General features: G+C 39.0%; 3 protein-coding genes across 4 annotated transcripts; all 3 read left to right on the top strand.

The window, feature by feature from the left end:
* Window positions 1–1,005: 1,005 nt before the first annotated feature.
* On the top strand, window positions 1,006–15,275 carry LOC145888831 (uncharacterized). Of its 2 annotated transcripts, none has more exons than XM_082979695.1 (30): window positions 1,006–1,077; window positions 2,243–2,342; window positions 2,471–2,570; window positions 2,995–3,098; window positions 3,202–3,334; window positions 3,580–3,761; window positions 4,173–4,317; window positions 4,496–4,630; window positions 4,757–4,873; window positions 5,182–5,349; window positions 5,415–5,540; window positions 6,110–6,277; window positions 6,819–6,956; window positions 7,256–7,459; window positions 7,697–7,831; window positions 7,965–8,120; window positions 8,191–8,268; window positions 8,447–8,636; window positions 8,953–9,127; window positions 9,567–9,750; window positions 10,023–10,116; window positions 10,306–10,432; window positions 10,709–10,855; window positions 11,417–11,585; window positions 11,895–11,984; window positions 12,263–12,411; window positions 12,815–12,973; window positions 13,169–13,549; window positions 14,056–14,160; window positions 14,449–15,275. In XM_082979695.1, exons 2-30 carry the CDS (start codon window positions 2,245–2,247, stop codon window positions 14,729–14,731), a joined length of 4,440 nt encoding a protein of 1,479 aa, XP_082835821.1. In that variant the 5' UTR covers window positions 1,006–1,077; window positions 2,243–2,244; the 3' UTR covers window positions 14,732–15,275. The 2 variants fall into 2 exon arrangements, with proteins under 2 accessions (XP_082835821.1, XP_082835822.1); XM_082979696.1 differs by having other exon boundaries at window positions 1,015–1,081.
* A 1,172-nt stretch (window positions 15,276–16,447) lies between these two features.
* Window positions 16,448–18,317, top strand: LOC145889777 (uncharacterized). Its single transcript, XM_082980808.1, has 4 exons — window positions 16,448–16,604; window positions 16,685–16,825; window positions 16,918–17,019; window positions 17,736–18,317. The coding sequence occupies exons 1-4, from the start codon at window positions 16,559–16,561 to the stop codon at window positions 17,819–17,821; spliced, it is 375 nt and encodes a 124-aa protein (XP_082836934.1). The 5' UTR covers window positions 16,448–16,558; the 3' UTR covers window positions 17,822–18,317.
* A 2,913-nt stretch (window positions 18,318–21,230) lies between these two features.
* On the top strand, window positions 21,231–23,460 carry LOC145889741 (uncharacterized). The gene is made up of 4 exons (XM_082980760.1): window positions 21,231–21,358; window positions 21,525–21,659; window positions 21,791–21,892; window positions 22,929–23,460. The coding sequence occupies exons 1-4, from the start codon at window positions 21,313–21,315 to the stop codon at window positions 23,150–23,152; spliced, it is 507 nt and encodes a 168-aa protein (XP_082836886.1). The 5' UTR covers window positions 21,231–21,312; the 3' UTR covers window positions 23,153–23,460.
* The last annotated feature ends 1,378 nt before the right edge of the window (window positions 23,461–24,838 follow it).

The raw sequence follows: 24,838 nt of genomic DNA, 5'->3' as shown, positions 1-24,838 counted from the left end.
AACAAGTTACATAATTTGTAAGATTATGTAAGAGGAATCTTGACGGTTGCGGCACAAGTGTGGTAAAAAGTATTATATAACCTTGACGTCGGGGAATTTGAACGCATAGACGGTGCCATTCTATTCAGACGGTGCCACATGGCATGGGAACGTTGTCATATGGTGCCATGCTGCAATCGATTACATAAATGACTTGCGCTCGTTTCTTCACAAATGAAACCTACGACTACCGAAAACACCTTTAAAGATCCTGAATCTATGTGAGATGTGGAAATATTTTCGTACATTTTTATAAACAATCAATATATTCCATTGCGCAATGACCACCTTGTCATGTCATGATTCTTTTTTTTCGAATCCCGACTAACGACCATTGTTTCGTCTGTTGTTTTGTTTTGATTTTTAGAATATGATCCTTCCAACTGTATGTGAAATATTCTTAGTGAGGCAACTGAAGATATCGGTTGCAGAATTTAATTTACTTGAAATGGCTTGTAAACATGGAGACATTTAACTGCCAACCGTCCAAACTAGAAGTGAAAATTATCAATAATTTGACCAACAACAAAATGTAATTTGCAAAATCTGAAACACTGTAAATTCTAACTGAAAAGAATTCAAGTATTTCTCATTTTTGCGAAACACTTTATTGGATTAGTATCGTCACACTGACCCATGAGATTGGTGGCCAATTTTTAGCGAATCGTTGTGATAATATCACTACAGGTTAACAGTGTTATGATCAGACACGCCGAGAAACAAGATTCCAAAACCATTGTTTATCGTAAGCGCCCATTAGTAGGTCCAGATCGTGTTACGTCATTACTCTGGAACCGATCGCTGCTGTAGGAATTTCGAGATGCCTGGACGGTTGATTTTAAATTTGTTAGGCTTGATTTTAAACATTGTTAAATTGGAGGATTTTTACGTGAAATATTTGATCACTTTTTATAAAGTTTAAAACATATGTGTTTGGTTTTATTATTTTGTGCTGTATTCTGTCGTAGTTTGTACGTAGGACAATGAAAAACAAACTTTAAGCATTTTGAAACTACCTTGTTGGAGAACCGTCTAACAGTAAGTATGTGATGTCATATGTTGTTATTTAATTTCTTACACATAATTTCCCCACTTCAATATGTGGGTATGTTTTTATGCAATAAAAAAGTTTGCATTCTCTTTTCGCTATTACAAATTCTACAGCATCAGTTTGTCCTGCTGCATATTTTTATAAACTTCGGAATATAGGAGGTTGCAATTCGCCACAGAATGCCGTGGTCTGTGCAACCGACATCGTGTGGTGTTTCTATAAAATACAACATTAGTTGTGTGAAGTAAACGTTTCTATAAACAACTCATTGTTTTTTGATTGCCCTACTGCCATGAAACATCAATTACCTGTTTTGTTCAATGCTAAAAGTTGTAGCCTTTGTGACGTCATAAGGTATATCGCGATTGAAACGATCAGTCTATCGGCGAGTTGTGGAATGATCGTAATTATTGTCTTTTGTTGAAAGTAGGTTCGAGTGTCTGGCTCTAGTGTTTACCGCTGAATAGGCGCAACCACGCCACTCGTAAGTGTTGCTATTGTCATCCATTGATGACCGCACAATGGTCGTTTATGACGGGACGATTCCACCTTTTTTTTACTACAGTTTTAATTTTCAGCCAAGGTCTAAAAAATGTGTTCGTCTGCATTACGATTGTGACGCAACAGATGGGTGCGGTATAGTGAACTGGTGCTTGGTCTTAATACACCAAACTTGAGTTGATACTGTGAGACAGAGAGTGAGGTCAAACTTATGTCATAACAGATTAAATACATTTTTTTGATGGAAGTTTACACAAAAGTTGAAAAGACCCGAGTGTTTAGTCCTCGGGTAGGGAATGGTAAGCATGGCAACCATACTAACATTATGGCGTTTTTTCCTACGGTATAATTGCATTTGCTTAAAGTAGTCTAACAAGGCAAATGGCCCAGTTTAACTGTATCTATGTCAAATACTAGTTAGGCAACATGTAGAAATCCCATTTGGGAAACTTGCTAATGAGCAATGCCATGAGTTGTTGCGACATTATCAAGGCAAAAATTTGCATACTGGCATTCTAGGGAAATTTGCATTTAAATGTTATTTGCATATTGACACTTTAGTATTCTACTTTTTATCCTGACCGAATTATTTCCCGAAACGTAACGCGGATAATTTGCAAAATAATAAAACAAACATGTTTTTTGCCCAAGGTATGGATTACCCTGTCAGAGATTATCAAGCCGCTAGAGGGGGCTCAAGAAATAAGAATTACGATTCTTACCTCGACATGGAAGACTTGAATAATACCAGGTGGGTTTGATGTCTTCAAAATATTTTCGGTAACATATAAATTAAGACAGAGTATTTTGTACACTCGCTTTGTACCTTAAGTGGATCAAGTGCCTCGCGTATATGAAGCAAAATGTTTCGTTATTTAGAGACTCGTTAGCACGTGGTCGGAGCTCCACCCCGTCAGCAGCAGTGAGGAGAGCTATGCAAGTACTCGATGAGACTTACAGGAAACAAACACACTTACAGGTAAAACCCGCTTGAAAGAGCACAAGGGTTATACAGGCTTCGCAGCACAGGCATTGCAGCCTATCTGGATCAGCCACTTTTCTTTAAGTCGGAGCGAGATCTAAAAACAAGCTCCCGGTGAGGCTTGAACTCACGACCCGGGGCTAACCAGGCCCAACGCTCTACAGGAGCTCAGCGGTTTTGCGTTGTTTATTGTGGTCAAGGTACAATGGTGCGCAACCGCTTCAGATAGTTGACAATGGTGACAAAAAATTATTACAAATAGACCTTTTGATTAAAAAACTGTTTAACAATTCAGCTCCAGAGAAGCTACGAAACGTTTTATTGCGGCTAAAGTTCCAAGATAAATATTGTTTACAGAATTGTTTTCCTCAACAAAAAATAGTTTGTTTGGTTTTGCAAGAAAACTTTATTAAAATTTTAGCAAGTCCGATGGTCACGGTCGGCTGATCAGGGAAGTTTTCGACCAATCAGAACTCGTAGATCGCCGTCACCGATTAAATCAAGGTCACCGTCACCAGTAAGAAGGTAAGAAAAGAAATATTTGAGACTTGTACAACTCGGTTTGTTGGTTTTATGCCTTTTCCGCTTGCTCAAAAAGTGTATTATATTATTGCTATATTTTATCCAGCCCTGTTGCGAATTGGACGCCACCTCGTCTGGTTGAAATCGAGAGAGACAACTACCAGGATGCTCTGGATGATAGCGAGTCGAGAAGAGAGATTCTTCTGCGAAAACTTTCAGATGCCCAAAAAACAATGGAAGTATGGAGAAATGTTGCACGAAATAATAAACAGACAATAAGTTGCCGACAAACGATTGCGACGTGTCACGATATCAGGGTGGTTTAATAAAAATAATGTTTGAAAATATGATGAATTAGGGATATTTAAGTGTGCTTTTGCAGCCCCAGGAAATCCCATCTTAAGCGTTTGGACCCCCTGTGTTATTCACCCTGACCTCTGTTCCAAACCCCATCAACAAACTCTTCTTCTTTTCTCTCCTAAAGATGCAGAATGAGAGGTTGCGGGAGGGCGAGATGGACGTGAGTGAGAGCAAAGCCACCATCCGACTCCTCCAGCAAGTCCAACAGGAGCTGGAGACAAAGACTCGACTCCTGGAGAAGGAGAAGGGAGATTTTATCGCAAGATCCCGGCAGAGTGCGGAGGATAGAGAAACTCTAAGGAGAAAGTAAATATGAAATAACTGATGTCATCTTTTGGGAAAATCAACTGATGAAAAATGCCAAAATTAAAGTTGGCTTGGGTGACGTCACAAATAAAAGATAAGGTTCATGTGAGAGGTGACGTCATTTATCGTTGATATCAGTTGGTAGGCTACAGTTGCCCTGAAATATGTTTAAAAGGGGCCCGATTCAATAGGTATTTGCGCTGCAGGCTGTCTTGTACGTTTTTATATTTGTTTTTCCCAATCACTTACGCCAGTTAATTACAACAGTCCAGTATAACTAAGAACAACTCCTTCTATTAAAGCTCTGAATGGAAATGCCAGAGATAAGTATTTGCCCAATTATGCCCAGCTTTGTCTTGTGAGGTTCAATTTTGTTGCTTCTCTGTATCAAATATTTCAAAACACTCACAGACTCGATGATGAATCACGTGAGAGCAACCGACTTCGATGTCAACTCGATCTCCTATTGGCTGACAAGCAACAGCATCACGTGACCTTGGAACACCTCCACAAATCCATCAACGATTTAAAAAACGAAAACAAGGGGACTTTGGAGGTTTGTAGCGTGTGTACATACTGTGAACTGAATACGTCGTCTATTTTTCGTCATTGTCTTTAACTTGCATCAAACCATTGTGGTGAAAACATGCAGAAACCTGTAGACATTTATTAAATTTTGGTGCCTTTGGAATGTTTCTATTTTCTCTCTAACTTACTCACTTTATAACGAACAGCTCCAAGTTACGACTGGAAAAGACTTGGATGTAACAAAAGAAAGATTAATCGTCTGCAGGCAGAAGTGCGAACTGTTGGAGAAGGAGAAGAACCACGCGTTTGCTGAAATAGAAAAACAACAGAAGTCTCAGCAGGTTAACGGAGAAATTGTGTTGGCAATAATGAATTTGTTGAATGCGCCAATGTGGTCAATTGTAAAAATAAAGCATATCGGTAACTTCTTAAACTGTCATGTAACGTTTGTGTTTTATTTGTTTCAGGCCTTTGTGAACAGAAACACAGATTTGGGCCAAAGACTGAGCAGATGTCAGCATGACTTGCAAGATATATCGGAAAGATACGACAGGAATACGAACGAACTTAAAAACTCCAACGAGGTGAATGGAAGATTTAAAAACAATAAAACGTGATAAGATGACAACAGGAGTTTCAATAATTTCCCTGTTTGTTTGGAAGTGTTTGGGTGGGATTGTATAAGTGCTCTACAATTGCGGCAATAGTTTATGTACAAACAATGAGTCATAATGATGAGAGCTGTAATCAGTGCACACTGTTTTAAACTATCAGAGCGTGGTTTTTGGGCGTTACAATCTGGTAAAACAGTGCGTACTCTCTGCAATTGTGAAAATGTTTCCGTAAATGGCAAAACATTCTAATGTTGATTGAGTACCTGATGTGATTGTAGGAGCTTGAAATGAGCCGGGCGAGATTATCAAAGCAAGGAAAGGATTTAAACGAACTCAGACGAAGTTACAGCGAGATGCAACAAGACCGCGAGAGGGCGCTAAAGTACAACTCGGAATTGGAGAAAACTGTTCATTCGATCAAAGAAATCAATCAAAATTTAAAGAAGGTACTAGTGTTATTAATTTGTATTCAAATCGATTCGTATTCTCTATTTATTATCACGTCACACAGGCGAAGGTGGCGTGTGAAGATGAGATGACGGAACTTCATGGGGAGTTGGCGAAAATAAGGCTGGATTTCTCGAAATCTTGTGAAGAAAATAATTCTCACAGAGAAGAACTCAAAGTTTTAAAGAAGGTTGGGTTGTGCTTTTAAACGTAATATTGTTTCCAGGTATCCTGCGCTTAAAAATTAGTTAGTTTCCAAACACCTACACTGGGCTGTATTTTGACGTCATGACCACAGAATGTGGAAACTGTGAGCTCCATATCGCCACCAAGTGTAAATAAAATGTAAAATTATTTTTTTGTCGGGACGACGAAACCGTTTTTTTTATCGGAAACTTTCTCGGCCGCCGATCCCATCGTTTGTAGCAAATACCAGAACACCAGTTTTTGTATGGACGCTATTGGTTGGTGTGGATATTAGTTGTTAGTTCGTTGTTGTGTTGGTCGTTACCAGTGGTAAGAAACGTTCAGCATACAACAATAACAATTTGGTTGCCCTAGAAGCAAAGACTATATTTTTTTTGTTGGTTATATATTTGTAACATAATAAAAAGGCTTGTTTGGTTTCCTGTAAATGGAAAAATAATTTTATTGTTAAGAGAAAGCACTTTGCTGTCCGCCCATCTTCTATATTTTCCTCACATATGATTTTACGTTGTTGTAAGACTATTGTAAAATACTTCCTCATTGTATTTTAAGGAAAGCGCAAAGTTGTCGGCCGAGTTGAAGCTCTTGCGCCCACGTGCGGAAGGACTTAATGAGAAGGTAAAATATTTGGAAAGCAATCACAACATGGACGTGCAACAAATAGCGATACTGGAGACACAGAAAAACCAAATTACCCGAGAAAAAGATGACCTGGAAACAGTAAGTTATGTAAAAACTATTTACATGTTCTATCTTAATAATGCTATTCCGGCACAATTAAACGTAACTTTAATTGACCCACGTTTCGCCTGTTTTTCAGCTAGGCTTCCTCAGGGTAAAACACAACCAAGCATGAAGAACCTTTCATACACGGAAAATAAAGTTACGATTTAATTGTGTCAGAAGGACAGATATTCACATATAATATGCCTGGCGGCAACAGCAATATAATATTTACATGTTCATTTATTCCTGAGGCTGTATATTGCTAACTCAACTTAAAACAGATTGTCGAGTTATGAATGTTTAATACGTTCGGCGTTTCGGTCGATATTCAACAAACCTTCCTCAGAATACAGAGCTCTGATGGGTGTACGAAAGCGCTTCACACGTTTACCATGAACCTTCTTAACATAACAAACAGTTTTTTTGTCAGTTAATTTTTTGTTATATGTTCAATTACATTTTAAATGTATGGTTTAGTTTTCACATAAATGGAAGCCCCGAAAATATACTCAACGTCTGTGTTGCAATTGTGCAGAGATTATCCGCGCAGGAGGAGAGTTACTCCCAACTCCGGAGCCATCACGAGGAGGAGACAAAGAAGTTGAACCAGGATGTGAGAGAACTTCGCCATGAGAAGGAAAAACTCAACACTCACCTGAGGGAGAGTGAAACTGTAAGAATCTCCTCATCTAACACTTAACACGGTTTCATCTTTCACATGAATTTTTGGCCAGAAAGCGCTTCCATGACAAGGAAAACACGTCGCGCTTTTATGCAGACTCAAATACGAAAAATGTTTTTCAATTTAAAATTTTCACCAACAATTAGAAATGCATTTTTTGCTGACAACAATGAAAGACCACGTTTTTCGACTCACCTTGACAGGCGTTTCAAGGTCATTTTAGCAGTCAAAGTTTTGTATTTGCAAAGAGCTGCGTAATGACTTCCTTGTCAATATTGTTTTTTTGACAGCAACTGAACAGAGTAACCGACGAATTGAAGAACAACACAGAACATAGCCAGTCACAGATTGAACACTGGAGGCAGGCTTGTTCCAAACTGACGTCACTCGTTGAAGAGAAAGATGATGACTTGCGCCAGGGCGCCATCACGCGGCGAGACCTCGACGAGAAACTTGCGTTGGCTGAGGCGGAAAAACGAACGATTGAATTACAGGTGGAGAATATGAGTTGTTGCAAAAGTCGATTCGAGGCGTTATCTAAAGTAGGTCAATAGACGTGGACTCATCATTGTTTTTCGTTGTGGGTGACTTTGGGACAACTTAATTACAAGCTTTTTTTTTAACCTTGTGAATAATAATTACGAGTTTTGGAAGAAAACTTGCTGTGATTTTTTCAGGCGGTTTGATTTTGGGCTCTAATAAAAACCATTTGTAATTTTTCTTGTGATCAGATGTCGGAATTCCAGGCAACAGAAGAAGAATTGTTGCAACTTCGAACTGACAACAAACAATTAGCTCAGGAATGCGCGGAAAACCAACAAATGATCGCAGTGCTTGAAATGCAGAGAGATATTCTCGCTAAATCGGTAATTTTCATTATAATTGTCACAGAATAACCGAGAAAGTGTGAGGACTTGGTTATTGTTGCCTCGATTAAAGTATAGATTTTCCTTTAGTTCACGGTTTGTACATTGGAATTGTGTTTTGTGTTGCTTTCAGCCGTCGAAAACAACAGCACAAGACTCAGTGTTGAAAGCTCAGGTTGAGAAACTTCAGGCTGAAACTTCTCTTCTGAAAACTAAACTGAAACAAGTCGAGGACGAACGCAACGACCTTGAACAACGCGTCAAGGTCAACGAGACACATGGACGTTTTGTAAGATTGACTTTATCTGTCGAGTTCTTCAAAGCTGTTGAGCTTGTGTTTTTTACAAACTTTTTTGTAGAATAATGCAAGCAATGACGTCACTCGCTTGCAGGGAATGAATCAACTTCTTGCGGAACAACTGAGCAAAGTCAGACAGGTAAAAAAACGTCATAGAAAGAGGGGTCGTGATACGGAATTGAACAAAGGCGAAAAACCAACTGACGTAGTAGAGATTTTGAATGACTTAATTAAATGCATGAGAATTGACACGGTTTACACGGACCTTATTTACCTTATATTGTTGGTTAGATTTTAATAAACTGTTTATTTCCTAGGAGGCTGAAACCTTGCAAAACATCATTGAAGAGAAGAACAGGAACCACGAGAGCGTGACGAGACAACTGGACCGTGACAAGCAACAGCTGGAGTTAAGGATGGCCAGCATGGGTGACGAGTTGATGGCGCTAAAGAGCAGTCAGTCCTTAAAATCGCTCGAGGGGAGCACCGAGATGAGGAATCTGAGAGGTGAAAAATGACCATTGTTGTGCTGTTTCTTTCGCTATTGTTACGTCACAGAAAGCAATATCTTAAGAAAAATATCACAAAGAAATGCCAGAATATAATCTAAGCACCCGGAACGTGTTCATGACTTTCATAACAAAAATAAATGTATCTTCAATATTCAACAAAAAACTTTTATTTGAGACAAATTAACACAAGAAGCTTAATTTACAGAAGTAATATGCGAATTACTTTCAATTTATTCTTCCTACGTTTCGTCTGCCGCACTGCCAGACTTCCGGAGTCTATTTTAAATTCAATGACGCGTTTGAAAATACAGCTGACGTCATCCGATTGAAACAAGATGTTGAGGAGAAAAGTCAACAGGTGATGGTGATGGAGGGAGAGAAGGTGATCCTGGAGAACGGGAGGAGGAGGTTGAAGGATAGAGCGGACACACTTGAGTCACAGCTGGAAGATCTTAGGAGGGAAAAGATGTTGGACAACGCGCGAGGGTTGGTCTTAAATATTCCAAATAAATTGTCTTGGAGCAGTAGACATTCCACAGTTTCCCGACCTGAGGTTTCACCAGTGTAGTTTGGAACCTGAGTATGGGATACAAACAACTTGATACGAATCACCACGGGGCAGACTATGTGTAGGAACTTGACCGGATAGTCTTGATATGTGGAAACGGTCTCAAACTCCCCTGTTCATTATGGCCTATTTACCATGAGTAGATTTGTACCCCATAGTCTGGTACCAAACGGATTGACTTTGATTGCACAGTATCTATTTAACCAGCTTGACCACATACACATTCGTATATATATTTGACTGCAGTAATTATTGTAGCATTTCCGTTAGATCTCCTTTTTCACCGGAATTTGAGCCACGGTTATCCCAGGCAAGAATCTCAATCAGTTTTTCAACTTGGTTTGTGTTTTGTTTTAGGAAATCCCCATCCTATGCAATTGAAACTGAACGACTTTCTAGCGACCTCAAGCGACTAAATCTTAAGCTTGAAGCGGTCAATGCAGAGAACGTCCTCATGCGGAAACGGATCGATGAATTTGATGAAATGCGTTCGTCACAAGATGACGTCATTGATGCCCTTAAACAACAGTTGGAGGCCAACGTAAGTTTTGCGGTGCGACCGATTGTGTGACGTCAGACATTTTCCAATGCTTGATCGTAGTTCTTAAGCATTGCTGTCACTTCGAGATACCTACTGTCAGTATTTGTAATTTATTTAATTAAAGAAGTGCAACTAATTGTTATTTAATCACTGGAAATTGAGATAGTCTGTGACTACAGCAAACAATTAAGGCAAGAATTTGTAAATTGGTATGACCTGTTAAAGTACAATGGGCCTTGAATACAATTTGTGAACCTAATTGTCAATTTCAGTCAAACAGCGAAAGCGATGGATCGTCGCGAAATTCCGAACAGGAGCCACGTGACCTGAATTCATTGAAGCGAAACCTTGCACGTGCCAAGGAAGGTGAAGAACCTGTTTATGTTGTTGATATTTAGGTGTCTGAAGCCTAATTAGTTGATTTGATTTAGTTGGAAAATTTGTTGAAGTTCTATTGAGCAAAACGTGATCAAAAATCTCGGAGATTTTTTTATAAAACAGTTTGTCGTAAACCTTACTTTAAATCTTCTTGAAAATATATATTTTATTTTCCAGAACTTTCAGTTAAAGACAAACAAATATCGGAGTTAAAACGAAGGTTTGTGGAAACGCAGAAATTAGAGCAGAAAGTTCGACAGGAAAGAGACGAACTTCAGGGGAAAACAATTATCATGGAATCACTGTAAGGTTTTCTTTGAACAAAATAAATGATTTTTATTGAGCTGCAAACACGGTCACTGTTGCCGGTTCCCTTTGATGATCTTGCAACGATCTTGTCAGCTAAAAGCAACACTTTCACTTTGTGGTAATTATGCACCGATGAGACATATCAGGTCGAACAGTGGCCCTGTCTGCAACTCACTATAAAACATCATTAGTTCTATATTACGTAAAGATAATCGCTATCGATAATCACGTTGTTTTTGTTCGCTTGTGATTCTTTGCTTTTGCCTAACAGAAGTGATTCGAGTCGGGATCTTCTCAAAGAGTTGGATGAGGTTCGACAGGAGAAGGACACACTTGAGAAACAACTGAGCATCTTCATCACCAGCAAGACGAGCCAAACTCCTCCTTTATCTCTTTCATTGGGAGAAGATCTTGACAAGTAAGTTGCTTTTTGTGCTAAATATTTGTTGTTTTTTGTTTGTCACATGTTACAGCGATGGACTTTCACCGGTCTGGTGAAGCTGTTTAGTGGAATAACTGTCATGCAATTTTATTCAAAAAACACTATAGTGGGTTCCAGTTAGTTGTGCACAATGTTTCGACATATCAGGTCTCGTGACAGAAAAGAAACATTTTAAAATGTAATAATTTTGCCTACGAAACAAAGCACAGTCTTCCGAAGCTCATATTACAGTTTCTTGCGCAACGCTATAAAATTTACTATGGAGTGATGATTTCTTCCAATGACGTGGATTAAAACAAAAAACTATTTAAAATATGAAAATTTTCACGTCTGCAACCTGACATAACCCATCACCTCCCAGTGCGACAGGCTGCGATCCTACAGCAGACGGTGATTGTCCGTGAACAAATCACCTTCACATGGGCGCCTGACTCGATAACCTTCATGGTTTTATCGGTGCTCATGCCATTTAATTTTTTTTCGCATCAGTTATCTTCGTAGATGTTTGCGCATAATATTCATGCATTGATTCCTCAGGGAACTCGAGAGACAATACGAGACGGTGTGTGAACGGAATAAGTGGTTGGAAAGTAGAATCGCTTCCCTGCAGAGGGAGATTGAACTTGTCCGAGATCAAAACTCTCTCCTCCAGGAGCAGAGGAACTCGGCGGAGAGGGAAGCAAGCAAACTCCGGGAGGAGATGAAGGTGGAGATTCTTCAGTTAACACATAATGTTTTGTGCATATTTTATCACTCATGGCAATGTCACGTGTTGTGGGTTTGTACAAAATAAGTGCTAGATCACCAACGAAATGGGTCGATATAGGGTTTAGGTTTAATGTCTCCATCAACTCGTTGTATCTTGCTCCATAAAGACTCAGTTATGTTGAGTTATCTCCGGGGGCGACATCCGATAGAATGTTCTTTGTACGCAGTTAAACGGCTTCAAAAACTAAGCGAAGTTAGATTTTTGAATGATTCGTGCAGATTTTCTATGCTTGTGTTCACGTTTCAGGACCTTCAACTTCACACTAAGGGAAGTCGGCGAAAATCTGAAGTCGAACAAATCCACCTTCAACACAGCAACGCTGAGAAACTCCAGCAGGTTCGTGGGTTGGGTCGTATTAGTGACTTTATCTGTTGTTCAACTGTGTCTGGACATATTCAAAACATTCTATTTTATTTCCTGCAAACGTAATGTGATCTTAATTTCTTGCATGTCTCAATTTTAGCTTCGATAGCAATTGGTTGAAGGCGTACTAAGGTATTAAAGCCTTTGCAACTGGAACTGGGGTTTTATTCACATAGAAATCACACCTGATATTTAGTCGAAGTGAAACAGGATATGTTTCCTGTGTGGTGACTTTTTACATTATGACGTAGATAATGGACCTCGAGCGACAACTGAACGAGAAGAAACAAATTATCCACGCGATGGCGCGAGAGATGGAGACACTACAAAAGAAATCGGACAAGAAGAAAATTTCAAGTTTCATGAAAAAGTTAAAAGGAAACAATTCCACAACCTCGAGGTACTCACAGTTTTATTGTTAATTACAAACTGTTCGTTAAAAATCATTTCGGATTTTCAATGTAAACTGAACCGGTAAAAACTCCTCTGAAACCGTTGAATTTTTCGTTGAAAACATGTTGTTCCACTTATTACCTTGAAAATTTCTTGATGGTTTTCTTTGTTTAAACTTGGAGTTTCCAATAATGGAAAATATTCTTATATAAGTGAATAATTTTCTTATATCTGAAGCTTCTCATGACTGTTTGGGACGCGCGACAACCAGAACCACGTATTGTCGAGGATTCTTATATAACGAAACCTTTCCAGTGTAACTTCACCACTACCTATTTCTTAATAAAACATTTATTGCAACGTTCGTTGTTTAACTTGTGGAGCCTAAACTCTCCCCACCTTAAATTTAGCCGTGACACGGAACCCACAATTCCATTTTACACGGCTAGTATGAGGGATGGCGACCCCCAGTGGACAACCAGATCCGCTTCACTGACCATGGACACTGGATATTCGACTGAGATTGGGAATAAGAAGAAGAGGTCGGCTTCCCTCTCACCGAAGTCAAGGTTGGTCGTTACAGCATAGATTCAATAGGAGGTTGCATGCACACATTGTAGTGTCGAATACGCTGGCTATTTTGTGTACTTTGGACTCACTACGCGAAACAAATTTTCACCACCGGATAAAGAAAATACAAATCTTTCGACTTGTTGTAAATTTTGCCACAAAAATCAGTTTTCAATCAAATATTTTCCCCGCAGACCTGCATCGTTCGGGGATTACCCTAGAATTCGGGGTAACTCGCCAAAACCCCAGAGCTCCCGTAAGAGTTCGCGGTCAATGCCCCCTGTTTCACCCACCCTAACATACGTCACTGGAATCGACGACGTCACAGACGGGGCGTACTCCCCAAAGAGGGGAAGTCCCGAGAGCGGAAGCAGGGGTGGTTCCCCCGGGGTGAGGGTCAGTTTTGACGAGAGTTCGGACCCCGAAACGGGGGCGGTCGAATTCGGGGAAGTACCGTCAGGGAGGGATGAGGATCGGGATGAGGAGGAAAACGGAGATAACTTGGTCTTCCTCTCGGATGATTACATGCCGGAGGATCAGATGATGAGCGCAAGACAACGGAGTCCGAGCAGGAGGTGAGAGCGGTTGTCGTGGAAACGTCGGCGAGTGTTGAATATGACGTAACAATGTTACTGAAAAAGACGAAATTATTGAAAACTATGTTTTCTGGGTTAAAATTTGTTGACTTCACTGTCTGTAGAAACAACGTAAAAGCACACCTATACTAAAAGCTCATCTCTGTCTTAAGGACGCTATGTTTGCAACACAACCCTTCTCACAACTAACTACCAGTTGTGTAAGGACACGTACAGTAGTAGATAAGAACACGCGTGTAAAAGATAAGATCATTTTGACGTAACAGAAAATTTGCGCGGAAAAACGAAACGGACACTTATTTGCACAGGGAAAAATCATTTGCTATAGAAGACAGATTGTGTGGAAGTTGTCAGTCGGTTTAAATTGAAACGTAACTGACAAGTTATGTGTGAATACAAATGCTAAAATGAATTCCAACACAGATTCATTTTTAGCACAATGTCAATTAGGTAGTGGTGTTGTTGTATAAAAAACAATTCTTTAGATCATCTGGGACACCGAGACCGAACGGGGAACCGAAACCCACTGAAGCGGAAAAGTTTCCGAGTCCAACTTCGAGTCCATCGCTTCCTTCACCAACCTCAACCAGGTACAACAGCTAATTTGGTTCGAACAGGGAAAAGGTCAAACTTCACACTCTTAAAAATACCTTTCAAGTTTTGTGGTCTTGGTTACAGACCAGTTCCTAAACAAACGACCATTGTCAAATTTTGTTTAAACGTACAACGCACAGCAAGGCTTTGTCGCAAGACACAAATAATCATTTTTTGGCTGTCAAGATGCTTAGCACACGTTGGAAGTTAAGCTTGCTTATTTTAACTTAGGCAGGCTAAACTATAACGAACCATTGTTCATAACTCTAACACGTGTTTTTCAGAACACGTTCTGTACCAGTTTACATCACAGCGGCTAGTGACGAATCAAACGATGACACGTCAGGGTCGTCAGAGGAAGTTGAGGAGATCGACGGGAATACGGAGTCAACTTTCCCGCCAAAGTTGGTAAAATCCCCCTTCACTGAACTAAGGTTACCTAGGTCACCCCCCAAAGCGAATAATTCGCCTCCGCCGAGACCTCAGTCCCAACCTAGCATGAAATTGGGAGTTCTCACCCCACAGAAGTCGACCGGAACCCGAAAGAAACATTCCAGTTTGGTTTAAATTCTTCTCCAGTCTCAAGTTGATGAAACAATCTTGCCTGAGATCGAATTGCTACGAACAAGACTTTATTTGTTTGGATTTGATGCGCTGTATGGGCATTCGTTTAGCTCCACTTTGCATATTTAGTGACAAACACGGTTTATCCATGGCAGCAGTATTTGCAAGCAGCATGTTATTTTCTTCTGTGATCCAACATCATCTTTCACATTTTGCACATGTTGACGCTAGGTGTACTTGCCACATATATATGTAAATATCTACAGTCAATGTGCCAAGAAACCACGTCCATCAAACTTTATGTTACCACTTCTTGCAGTTTTACCAGTAGCTTCATTCTATTTTGTTTAGTTGTGAAATATGTGCCACATACGGGATGCTAGTGATAATTCGAACGTTGGCAACGTTGTTTTATTTGCGTCCAGTTATAATTTTGTTGCTGCAAAGAGAATATAGTTATAGAATATTATTTTGTGGTATTTCTAATCCAAAACTCAGCCATTGAATGTTTTCAACAGCTTCGTTATACAACGAACATGCCCGTGATGCTAAAGGTTGGTTTTATATTTACAAAAAAAGAAGGCAAAAACAAGAAGGCGTGTCATAACATGCAGCCTCTTTACATTTTGTATCCACTATAAATCTTGCCGAGTATTTTGTTGTAATGCAAAGATGTCATCTGTATAATGTTCGCATGAAACAAACAGTGAAGGGAATGACATTTCAGTGGAAAATGCCAACTAAGACTTGAACGGTCTGGGCTTGAACCGCGGCGGTCGAGCGGTTGCCGACCCTGAAATAAACCTTTGCTAAACTACTGCGATTGTCAGACCCTAGAGCAGAGACGAAGCTGTCTGTAATGTTATGGCATGCAACGGACACGTGACCATGCGTGACAGGTTACACGTTAAGCGCGTATCTACATCACCCGAACGCTTATGTGACGTTATCAAATCAAATCTGCTTAAGTTCATGGAAAATATAATCTGTCCGATAATATTCTGTTTTGCATAATACGTTCCCGTGTGACTACGAGAAACCAGGTCGGCTATTTTACCTGTGAATATGTTGAATATTTGTGCATGTAATGGAGAATACACTAAAACTAATCACATCTGATAATGTCCAAATTTTCATAACAAGACAAAAGGGCGAGATTTTGTCAATTTATCGCCGATTGGAGGTGACGTCATTGGCGAAACAAAAGTTTCGTTCGACGGAAAAAAAGGGGAACTTAGTTCTCAACTTTTGCAATAAACAACTCGAATGCATGTTGGAATGTGAAATAAGCTGTGTCTGTTTTGTGTCAATGAAGATATTTTTGTATTTGGCAATATCCTAATCCCAAATTACGCCTCGTTTCATATTTAATTTAGTAAATGCTTTAGGATCGAAATTATTTATAATGGTTTTGGACATAATACTAGAATAAATTGTTACTGATGCTGCCAGGCATATTTAGTGCTTAATACTGCTCTTCTGGCAATTTGAGGCTCAAATCGTCCACTGTGGTAGACTTAGATACTTCCTCCTGATGAAGGCTGTTGCATAATAGCCGAAACATCGAGAAACGTAAATACAATAAAGTTTGCCAGAAGAGCAGTATTAAGCAATAATACTAGAATGCTTGACATGTTACGGAAATGTTTTAAGCACAAGCTATGTTGATCATAAGTGCTTATAACAACTGTAGATGCATCGGCTGCATCCGCACTGCAGGCAGGCGTGGAGAGAAATACAGGAAAATGTCAAAGATGTGATTGAATGACTTGACATAAATTTTATTTAAATTTTAGGGAAGTACAGAGATTTTTTAAGCTGCTGAAAAACATGAAAATTATATTTGTTGCCACACTTCTGCTCTCTACTATGCAATGTAAGTCTTGTTATATTTTGTTACTAAGACGAATTCAGTTGCTGACTCTGATAATCACATAAGACAACCACTTTTTTAAGGTCTTGCAATTGATTGCTACAATTGCGACTACAGTTCAGTCCTGTCCCAATCAACGAGTTGCCAAGTTCCAGTGGACAGCATGCACTTGCAAACCTGTTTATCAATACTTACTAGATGTTTGAAGATTACAACAACTTTGGGTAAGCTCAAAGGCAATTGAACGTTAGTCACATAAACCCGTAGTGGACCAAATACAAATGTTTGTAGTCCAATAATAATTGGAATGTTCCAGGCGAAACCACCACCATAACAAGATCGTGCGGAATTGTAGGAACACCGTCAGGCTGTGTCAGTTCCCCTGTTGGAAGTGTTTGCACGTCAGTCTGTGACAAAGGTGTGTTCGATTTGTAAGCGAGACCGTTCAGCGAATTTCAAGCAATTAACACAGATTGCTGATGTTTTATCATAGAAGAGCACGTAAATGTTCGTTCAGCAAAAATTAATTGACGTTATTAAATGTAACTTTTTATTTACACTCGCCGACAAAATCTTGTAAACACCGATTGGAGAAAGGGTTTAATCATTTTGGTATTTCCAAAAGCATCTTCAATTTTTGAAATGTGGCTTCGCCATGTAGCAATGCATTCCCTACGAAAATACTTGACCAAATCAATTGAGTGTAAGGTTTAAGCAACGCGGAAGAATTTTCACGGCTGGGTGAAATGGGGATCGAATTACATTGCGTGCGGTTCTGCGCCCTCCATGAATTTAAGGGGAACCCCAAGAAAATATTCGTAACGGCTATGGAATGTAGGCTAGTAAACAGCTAAGCACAGTTTGCGTGGCAAACTTCCCTTCGTACAATCCAAGCTTGGTGATGTTTATAGCTTTGCCATGTTTCTTGCTCTATAAAACAGTAGCTAAATAAAGCTTTTTTGCTGCGCTTTCTGTTCTTAAACTTTCTCGAAAGTGGGTCAAAATGATATCCTTGAGTATGTTTTTTTTATTAGGCAAAATTTTATTTCAGTTAGTTTAATTTTAGAGATAAGCTTTTTCAAAAAAACAACCTTTTCATCAAAAAATTTGTTTATTTTGTATTATCCCCTACAGATGGATGCAACGCAGCCAATTCCTCCAGATTTGATCCATACAAGTTGGCATTGCTTGCAGTTGCAGCTCTTCTCCTTGTGTTGTAATCATTCTCAGTATAGCAGGATGTGTCGGGAACCTTTTCATTTCGACAGCTGCTATAACTGAATTGTAATAACTGAGACCACATGCATTAAAACTAAGTGAAAAAGCTTTGTGTGTTGAAAACAGTGGTTAGATTAAAACGACTCGCAGCAATTGTAATGGTTTAGGAGCAAAAAAGTCAAACGTTGTCTTTCCAGTGTGCAGATTCCATGGTTGAGTGCTCTTGATTTTCGCCACCGAAATGTGGCTTTTAACCGAAAACATGGCCATGCGTGACAATAACCCACAGAATAACAATTACCCTGTTTTTAAGATGGCATTTAAATCAATCCTGCTGAATGTTGAAAATAATATGTGTAATTGCACTCTCTGTACATTCTACACCAATTTATACATTCAAAACCTACCAATTTATCATCAGAAACGACCTAACATGGTACACACAGTTTCGAACCCTGAGGTTTCATCAGTGCATCTGTAAGTGTGGCTTTGGCTTGCTGGCAAACTAAACAAACAGTGCCCGTTTTTACTTTGTGCTGAAGTTACGTGAAAACACTGAAAAGTGTGGTCAGATTATGCCGGAAAATAAAAATGAAATCTAGAACACTTTTTGAGTCAAGAATCCGAAACACAGGTTATTTTACCCATAAATATGTTGAATATTTGTGCATTTAGTGGAAAATACACTGAAACTAATTATATTTGACCAGGACCAGATTTTCATAACAAGACAAAGGGCCGAAATTTTGTCAATTCTTCGCCTATTAGAGGTGACATCATCGATGGAACAAAAATTTTGTTCGACTTAAAAAAAGGGAAATTAGTTCTCAACTTTTACAGAAAACAACTCGAATACATGCTGGAATGCGAACTGAAATAATCTGTGTCTGTTTTGTTTTAATGAAGATTTTTTGTATTTGTCGACATCCTAGTCCCAAATAACGCCTCGCCTCATATTTAATTTAGTAAATGCTTTAGGATATAAATTATTTATAGTGCTTTCGGATAGAATACTAGAATGCTTGTGGTGTTAAGCAAATGCTTGAAGCACAAGCTGTGTTAATCATAAGTGCTTGTACTAAATGTAGATGCATCGGCTGCATCCACACTGCAGGCAGACGTGGATATAAATACAGGAAAATGCCACAGATGTTGATGAGTGGCTGCGATACCAGTATAACTCATGATATTGTTTCAATAAATGTGTTAAAAAATTCTCACAGAACTTGATATTTTTCAATCTTCTTGTTCTTGACGAGACTATTTGATTCAAACGTTCGCACACATAAAGGAATGAAGGCCACCAGTGTCGTCCTTGCTTTGTTGAGTTTTGCCTCAAGTTGTGAGTAAACGATAGTGTTGACAGATAACAGCATAGTATCTCAATATAACATGTTTTTTCACAGGTGTTGCACTTGATTGTTACATTTGTGGCAACACTCCAGACGTACCTCAGTCATCGGGGTGCCAAAGTCCAGTGGACCGTATGTTCTTACAAACATGCGCACCTGGAACAGATGCATGTTTGACAGTTACAATCACTTTCAGTAAGCAATCAAAAATGAAAAAAAAATCAGAAAGCGTGAATAAACAAAAAAGGTGTAATTGAACTGGTAGCAATGCTTGAAGTTTAATAATCGTCGAAATATGCTTCAGGTGGAACAACTGCAATAGCAAGATCGTGTGGCATTGCAAACACACCAACAGGCTGTGCTAGCTCTATTGTGGTAAATGTTTGTACATCAGTTTGTACCACAGGTGTGTTGGTTTTAAGTTCAAACGGCAATCATGTGCAACTTAATTGAGGTAAAATTACAGTATTCAAACCTCCAAAGTACATAAGATTGTTGTGAGTTTAAATGCGGAGTTTCCACCTGCGTCACGCACATCATCTCGATGAGGAAACGTTGAATTCTGGAATAAACCCTTTAGTATCATTACTCCAGCAGTGTGATGACGTCTTGTGATAGCAACCTTATATTTTCGTTTAATTCCTTTCTTGTTTGTTAACAAACATGTTAATAATAAAGCATTTGAAACTGGTTTAGAAACTAAAACTTATCGGAAACTTCCTAAAAATAACACTTAACAGTGTTTCGTTTTCCTGGGGTTTCGTTGCGGTGGGGAAACTTCTCAAGCAAATCGCAGAAAACCACAGCTGAGAGTGAAACCGTTTTCAACTTGTTTTTCAGATGGATGCAATGGAGGTTCTGGTGGCATGACCACCACCACCCCCAACTCTGGTAAGACCACAACCACCACCCCCAACAATGGTAACACAACAACAACAACCTCTGGTTGCGCTGCACTCATGAGATTTAATTGGTTGATGTTTTTTTGTTTGGTGGTTCATGCTGTCTTCATTTAAGCATCCAAGTAAATTGCAGACCTAACTTCTTTTGTGTAATTTTGCTCAATCTCTTCACCAAGTATTAGTCATAATATTAGCTTAACGTCACGCTAACATGTTTTATTTCTACGTAAAATGGCGAGTATGTTACAAGTACGTCTTTGTATGGGTTTTATGTTGTACATATTTTCTACATTGCGCAACAAATGCGTCTTTTTTAACCAAAATCGCCACATGAGAAGTACAACAGTTTAACTTTTCATATAAATGTTGATATATTGAATATTGTTTTGTTTTTAAGCTGAAGCGTGAACATCGAATTACTTTCGAGTTATTTTATTGCATCACATTTCTTGGGAAACACTAATTACCCATGCTAATACTATGATACCATGGTTGACTGCGCATCTACAAAGAAAACGTTGAATTTAACTCAAAACCTGGCCATGCGTGACAGCATCCCACTACGCGCTTGCCATCATACATTTGGTATTATAAATTTGTTTCAAAAAACACATTTGCAGAGCGTTTCACTGAAAATAAGTCTTGTAAATTACATACATTCTGCAATATCCATGGAGCCTAACAATTTATGATGTCTGTAATAAATGAGTCTGAGCATTGATTTTTTGGTGGAGAATTCATCGCAACAATTTCGTCTGTGAAATACTTATTATAAAACATAATAATTAGCGTAATGTGCGCCAGTGTCATTCTATCGCTGAATCCAAATGACGTCACTGGACGAAACAGAAGTTTCGCAAGAGAAAAAAATGAAGTCAGCAAATTTCACAGGAATCGCGATCGTGGAGTTTATCTGTCTTGCTTGGGTTTGTGGAAATTTCCGTGTACTGAAATTATTGAAATAGCCTTCTTGTTTTGCAAGTTTTTGAAATTATAGACAGGGCTGACATAAGTTATATGTGCAAAAGAGCCATAATAAACATTGAGAGCTGCAGACAGGTGTATGAACTGTTTCGACCCCTGTGGTCTCATCAGTGAAGCTGTTGACTGTGACACTGTGCTAGCTTTTAAACCAGCAGACGCACAGATTTCCACTTTGTGGTACCTTTCGGTCAACGTCGATTTAACTTCATTTCAGATATTAGGAAGTCAGAACTTTCATAAAATTCCACTGAAAACATGAAGATTATTTTTGTTGTCATCTTTCTATCTCTGTTCATTCAATGTAAGTCGTTTTAATAATGCAACTTGGTCGATTTTAAGTGAGCTGCACACTGGGCCATTGTTCCGACCTAATGGATCTCATGAGTGCATCCTTGGTTTGCAGCTAAGTTGATATTAATTACCAACCTTACTTTACAGATCAGAGAACATTAAAGTTTTATTTGCAGGTCCTGCTATTAGTTGCTACGGTTATTTCACCGCTTCCAGCGATCCCAATTTACCGGCTTTCCAAGTTTCAGAACACACCGTATCCCAGTGTCCAGTTCAGGCGGACGCATGTGTTGATGTTTTTACTTACCAAGGTATTTTAAAAATCTCATAATATTATTTTCCCACGTGTAAGTCAAAATATCAAAGTTTAAAATGAATTAAAATCACAATGAAATTAGACAAGCTGAAACTACTTGGTTTAATAATAATGTACTTGCCTTAGGCTCCTCCATTTTGCTGCATAGAAAATGTGGATCTTCACTCACCTCACCAGGTTGCGTGGAAACTGACGGGGAAACCATTTGTACATTAGTCTGTACCACAGGTATATTGGTTTTATAATAACAACCAGGTTTTGGTTTTCCTTTGCCGAAAAAGGTTTCTGTGATTTGATTAAGTCACTGTCGTTCAGCGCATTAGGTAATTTTTGAAACACGGGGAATCCCCAGTTATGATTCAGGTAAAACATAATCTAAATAATTGCGGTAAAATTTACCTTTCGACGAGCCTGGTTTCTGTTCCTTACTGCACCGTAAGCAGTGGCTTGTTAAAAACCCCGCATCATTAATCAGTTTTCCATACAAAATCCGAAAATGTCAAAACAAAATTTAAATTTCTATAATATTTTTCGATCACTTAAAAAATATTGATCAGGAAGCAGGATTCGTTCAATTGGGATCCCATTGAGACACGCATGAATGATTTACTTTGACGTCATTGAAGCGAGACTTTTGCGAAACAGACGCTGGGCAAGGTCAAAGTTTGTCGTTAGGCCCTTTCAAGTTCAATCAACTATTGCAATAAATAGGAGGTAGTGATTGGCGGGTATGCGACTTTTACGTAGTCATTTACTTGTCCTTCAGACGACCTTACTGCATGTTTGCTCGCCGACAAAACATTGTATGATCAGAAATGTTGATTCATCTTTAGTTGGCGCTAGGAAAAAATTTTAAACTTTTCTAAATGAACTTTTCTAAAACATTCGTAGTTAGAAGTGTTTTGGCGGCGTGTTAATATTCATTCCAAGCATCGATTGGACTAAAGGAAGTAAAACAAGAAACTACATTTTAATGCAACACGAAGAAACTTTGCGCTTGTTTTTCGGCACCTTTCGGGGATCGGGTGACGTCACGCTTGAGTCGCATGTTTGGTAGTAAAGAAGGAAATTGGTCGTGGAATTGTGGCTCAAGCAGGTGATGGAAGTTTGGTAAACGGCGTCCAGGATCCACACTTGAACACTACAAATTGTTCTTTCTCGGTTTAGGGATAGCAACATTGTATACTTCAATTTTTCTTGTTCAGTTCTGTTATTGCAAACAACACTTTTTCCAAAAGAAATTTATTTAAAATTTCATTTGTAGACGGATGCAACACGTTTTGGAGTGCAACCATCCCAACCATCCCAACCATCCCAACCATCCCAACCATCCCAACTATCCCTACCATCCCGACCATCACGACCACCACGACCATCACGACCATCACGACGACCACATCAACCACATCTGGTTCATGCGGTTCTATCAGATTTGTTCCACATAAATTGTCATTGCTTGTGATTGTAGCTTTTCTCCTTAACCTTTGAACCGTCTTCCGTTTGTACATGATGATCCAGAATGAGTCGCTCACTGCTTTATTATAGTAACTTTTTATATAGCATCAAATTTCATGCAAGGAATATCAATTTATTCAAACGTACATGGATATAAACTTTATAAACTCTACTGGATCAGTGAACCAAGCCACACTGACAGATTTTCGATCGTGAACCGTAATGCATAGTTACTGAAAACAAAACGTATGATTAAATTCAGGGAAAAAGACCAAAACGGGCATATTTGCCAGAAATACTTGTGTAAATATTACAAGTTGCTAATAAACTTGTCAAATAATTTAAAAGTGGTTTTGTTTGTGGAAGATTGCCGTTTTTTTCCATTCTTTAAAAAAACTTGGCTGAGAACCAAAAACATTTGTTGGGAAAACTTCTCATTGTTCATGTGGAAAGTAGTTTTTGGCGGCGTAATTCCAGGGGGTCGTTTGGTGCGAAACTTTCCACAAATCAAATAACGATTGGAAATACAGTTAACAAGTGGGATGAGCTAAGATTGTTCAAAAATCCTGGTATGATATTGTTAACACCTCGGTCAGGCCAGCATTAAAAATGTTACAAGCACGAGATTGAATTGAACAAACCATTGCTGGCTTAATACAGCGATCCAAGAAAGATCGATGTCTCGCAAATGAACATGGAATGTTACAGCGTTATCACAGATATAGCAAACTACAGGCAAATTATGAGTGACGTCCCACAGCAAAGTGACGTAAGGTAATTAAAAAATGTGTAACAGAAAGAGTTTTGTTAGATTTTAAGAACTAAAAAGACTGGCACGTATTACCGAAAACGTAAAGATGTTTTATTTGTTTCCGACATTTTAGGAAAAACCCATGCCATTGTCGCCACTCATTAAACTACACGCGACATGCGACACGCTTCTTTAACTGTGTGCGACAGGCATCGTTCTGTTTGGTTCCTCGCAATAAATGGGCGCAGAACAGTTGTGCGCCCACACCATTATTCATTTAATAAAATAACAGACGCCTTGTAAGGCAATGCAGGTTATCGATGTTTTAGTTTTGAGACTTTCTCATCTATTGCTTCTAATACATCACATTTTCTAATGAATATTGTTGCAAATAAATAGACCAAGAATCACAACAGTAGCTTGTATTTTTGCGAAATTAAATTTTGTCTTTGCCAGCATGCAGATACCACGGTTGAGTGCACCTGGAGTGGCGTTTAACTGCAACGCAGCCATGCATGACAATGACGCTTTGAGCGCCTGAACATTACCTGGAAGATGAGATGGCATTGAATCAAATCTTCTAAACGTTTTAGTGTAAAATAATAAATGTAATTACGGTCTGTATATATTCTGAAACATATCAACTTCGGTAACAACAACCCATTTTACCTTCAAATATATAGGAATGAGAGCTACAGACAGTAGTGACAACCTAGGCTCGTCCGTGCAGTTGGTGACTGTGGCTTTGGACCAGATTGTAAACTGGCAGACAAAATTCTTTTTTCACTTTGTTTGTTTCACATTGTATTCGTGAGAATAAACTTTTTGCAACAACAAACAAACTCAGCCGAACTCTATGCAAGGGCCAGTTTGTCTCCAATACGAGAATACGTCATTGGTCAAAATGATGTTTCGTTCGATGGGAAAAAACGCAGCGCACAGAAAAAATTCCTTATCGCTACCCCCAT

The sequence above is a fragment of the Ascidia mentula genome, chromosome 2 (genome assembly GCF_947561715.1).
Source record: "Ascidia mentula chromosome 2, kaAscMent1.1, whole genome shotgun sequence".
Taxonomy (NCBI): domain Eukaryota; kingdom Metazoa; phylum Chordata; class Ascidiacea; order Phlebobranchia; family Ascidiidae; genus Ascidia; species Ascidia mentula.
The sequence above is the reverse complement of the archived record's forward strand: the minus strand, read 5'-3'. Positions and strand labels throughout refer to the sequence as shown.

Bases quoted from the DNA above. Each gene is read 5' to 3' on its own strand.
- LOC145888831 (XM_082979695.1), top strand. From the start codon at position 2,245: ATGGATTACCCTGTCAGAGATTATCAAGCCGCTAGAGGGGGCTCAAGA. The intron at 5,541-6,109 runs GTTGGGTTGTGC...TTGTATTTTAAG, and splicing joins AACTCAAAGTTTTAAAGAAG to GAAAGCGCAAAGTTGTCGGC. The intron at 12,412-12,814 runs GTACTCACAGTT...CCTTAAATTTAG, and splicing joins AACAATTCCACAACCTCGAG to CCGTGACACGGAACCCACAA.
- LOC145889777 (XM_082980808.1), top strand. From the start codon at position 16,559: ATGAAAATTATATTTGTTGCCACACTTCTGCTCTCTACTATGCAAT. The intron at 16,605-16,684 runs GTAAGTCTTGTT...CACTTTTTTAAG, and splicing joins TCTGCTCTCTACTATGCAAT to GTCTTGCAATTGATTGCTAC. The intron at 17,020-17,735 runs GTGTGTTCGATT...TATCCCCTACAG, and splicing joins CACGTCAGTCTGTGACAAAG to ATGGATGCAACGCAGCCAAT.
- LOC145889741 (XM_082980760.1), top strand. From the start codon at position 21,313: ATGAAGATTATTTTTGTTGTCATCTTTCTATCTCTGTTCATTCAAT. The intron at 21,359-21,524 runs GTAAGTCGTTTT...TTTTATTTGCAG, and splicing joins TCTATCTCTGTTCATTCAAT to GTCCTGCTATTAGTTGCTAC. The intron at 21,893-22,928 runs GTATATTGGTTT...TTTCATTTGTAG, and splicing joins TACATTAGTCTGTACCACAG to ACGGATGCAACACGTTTTGG.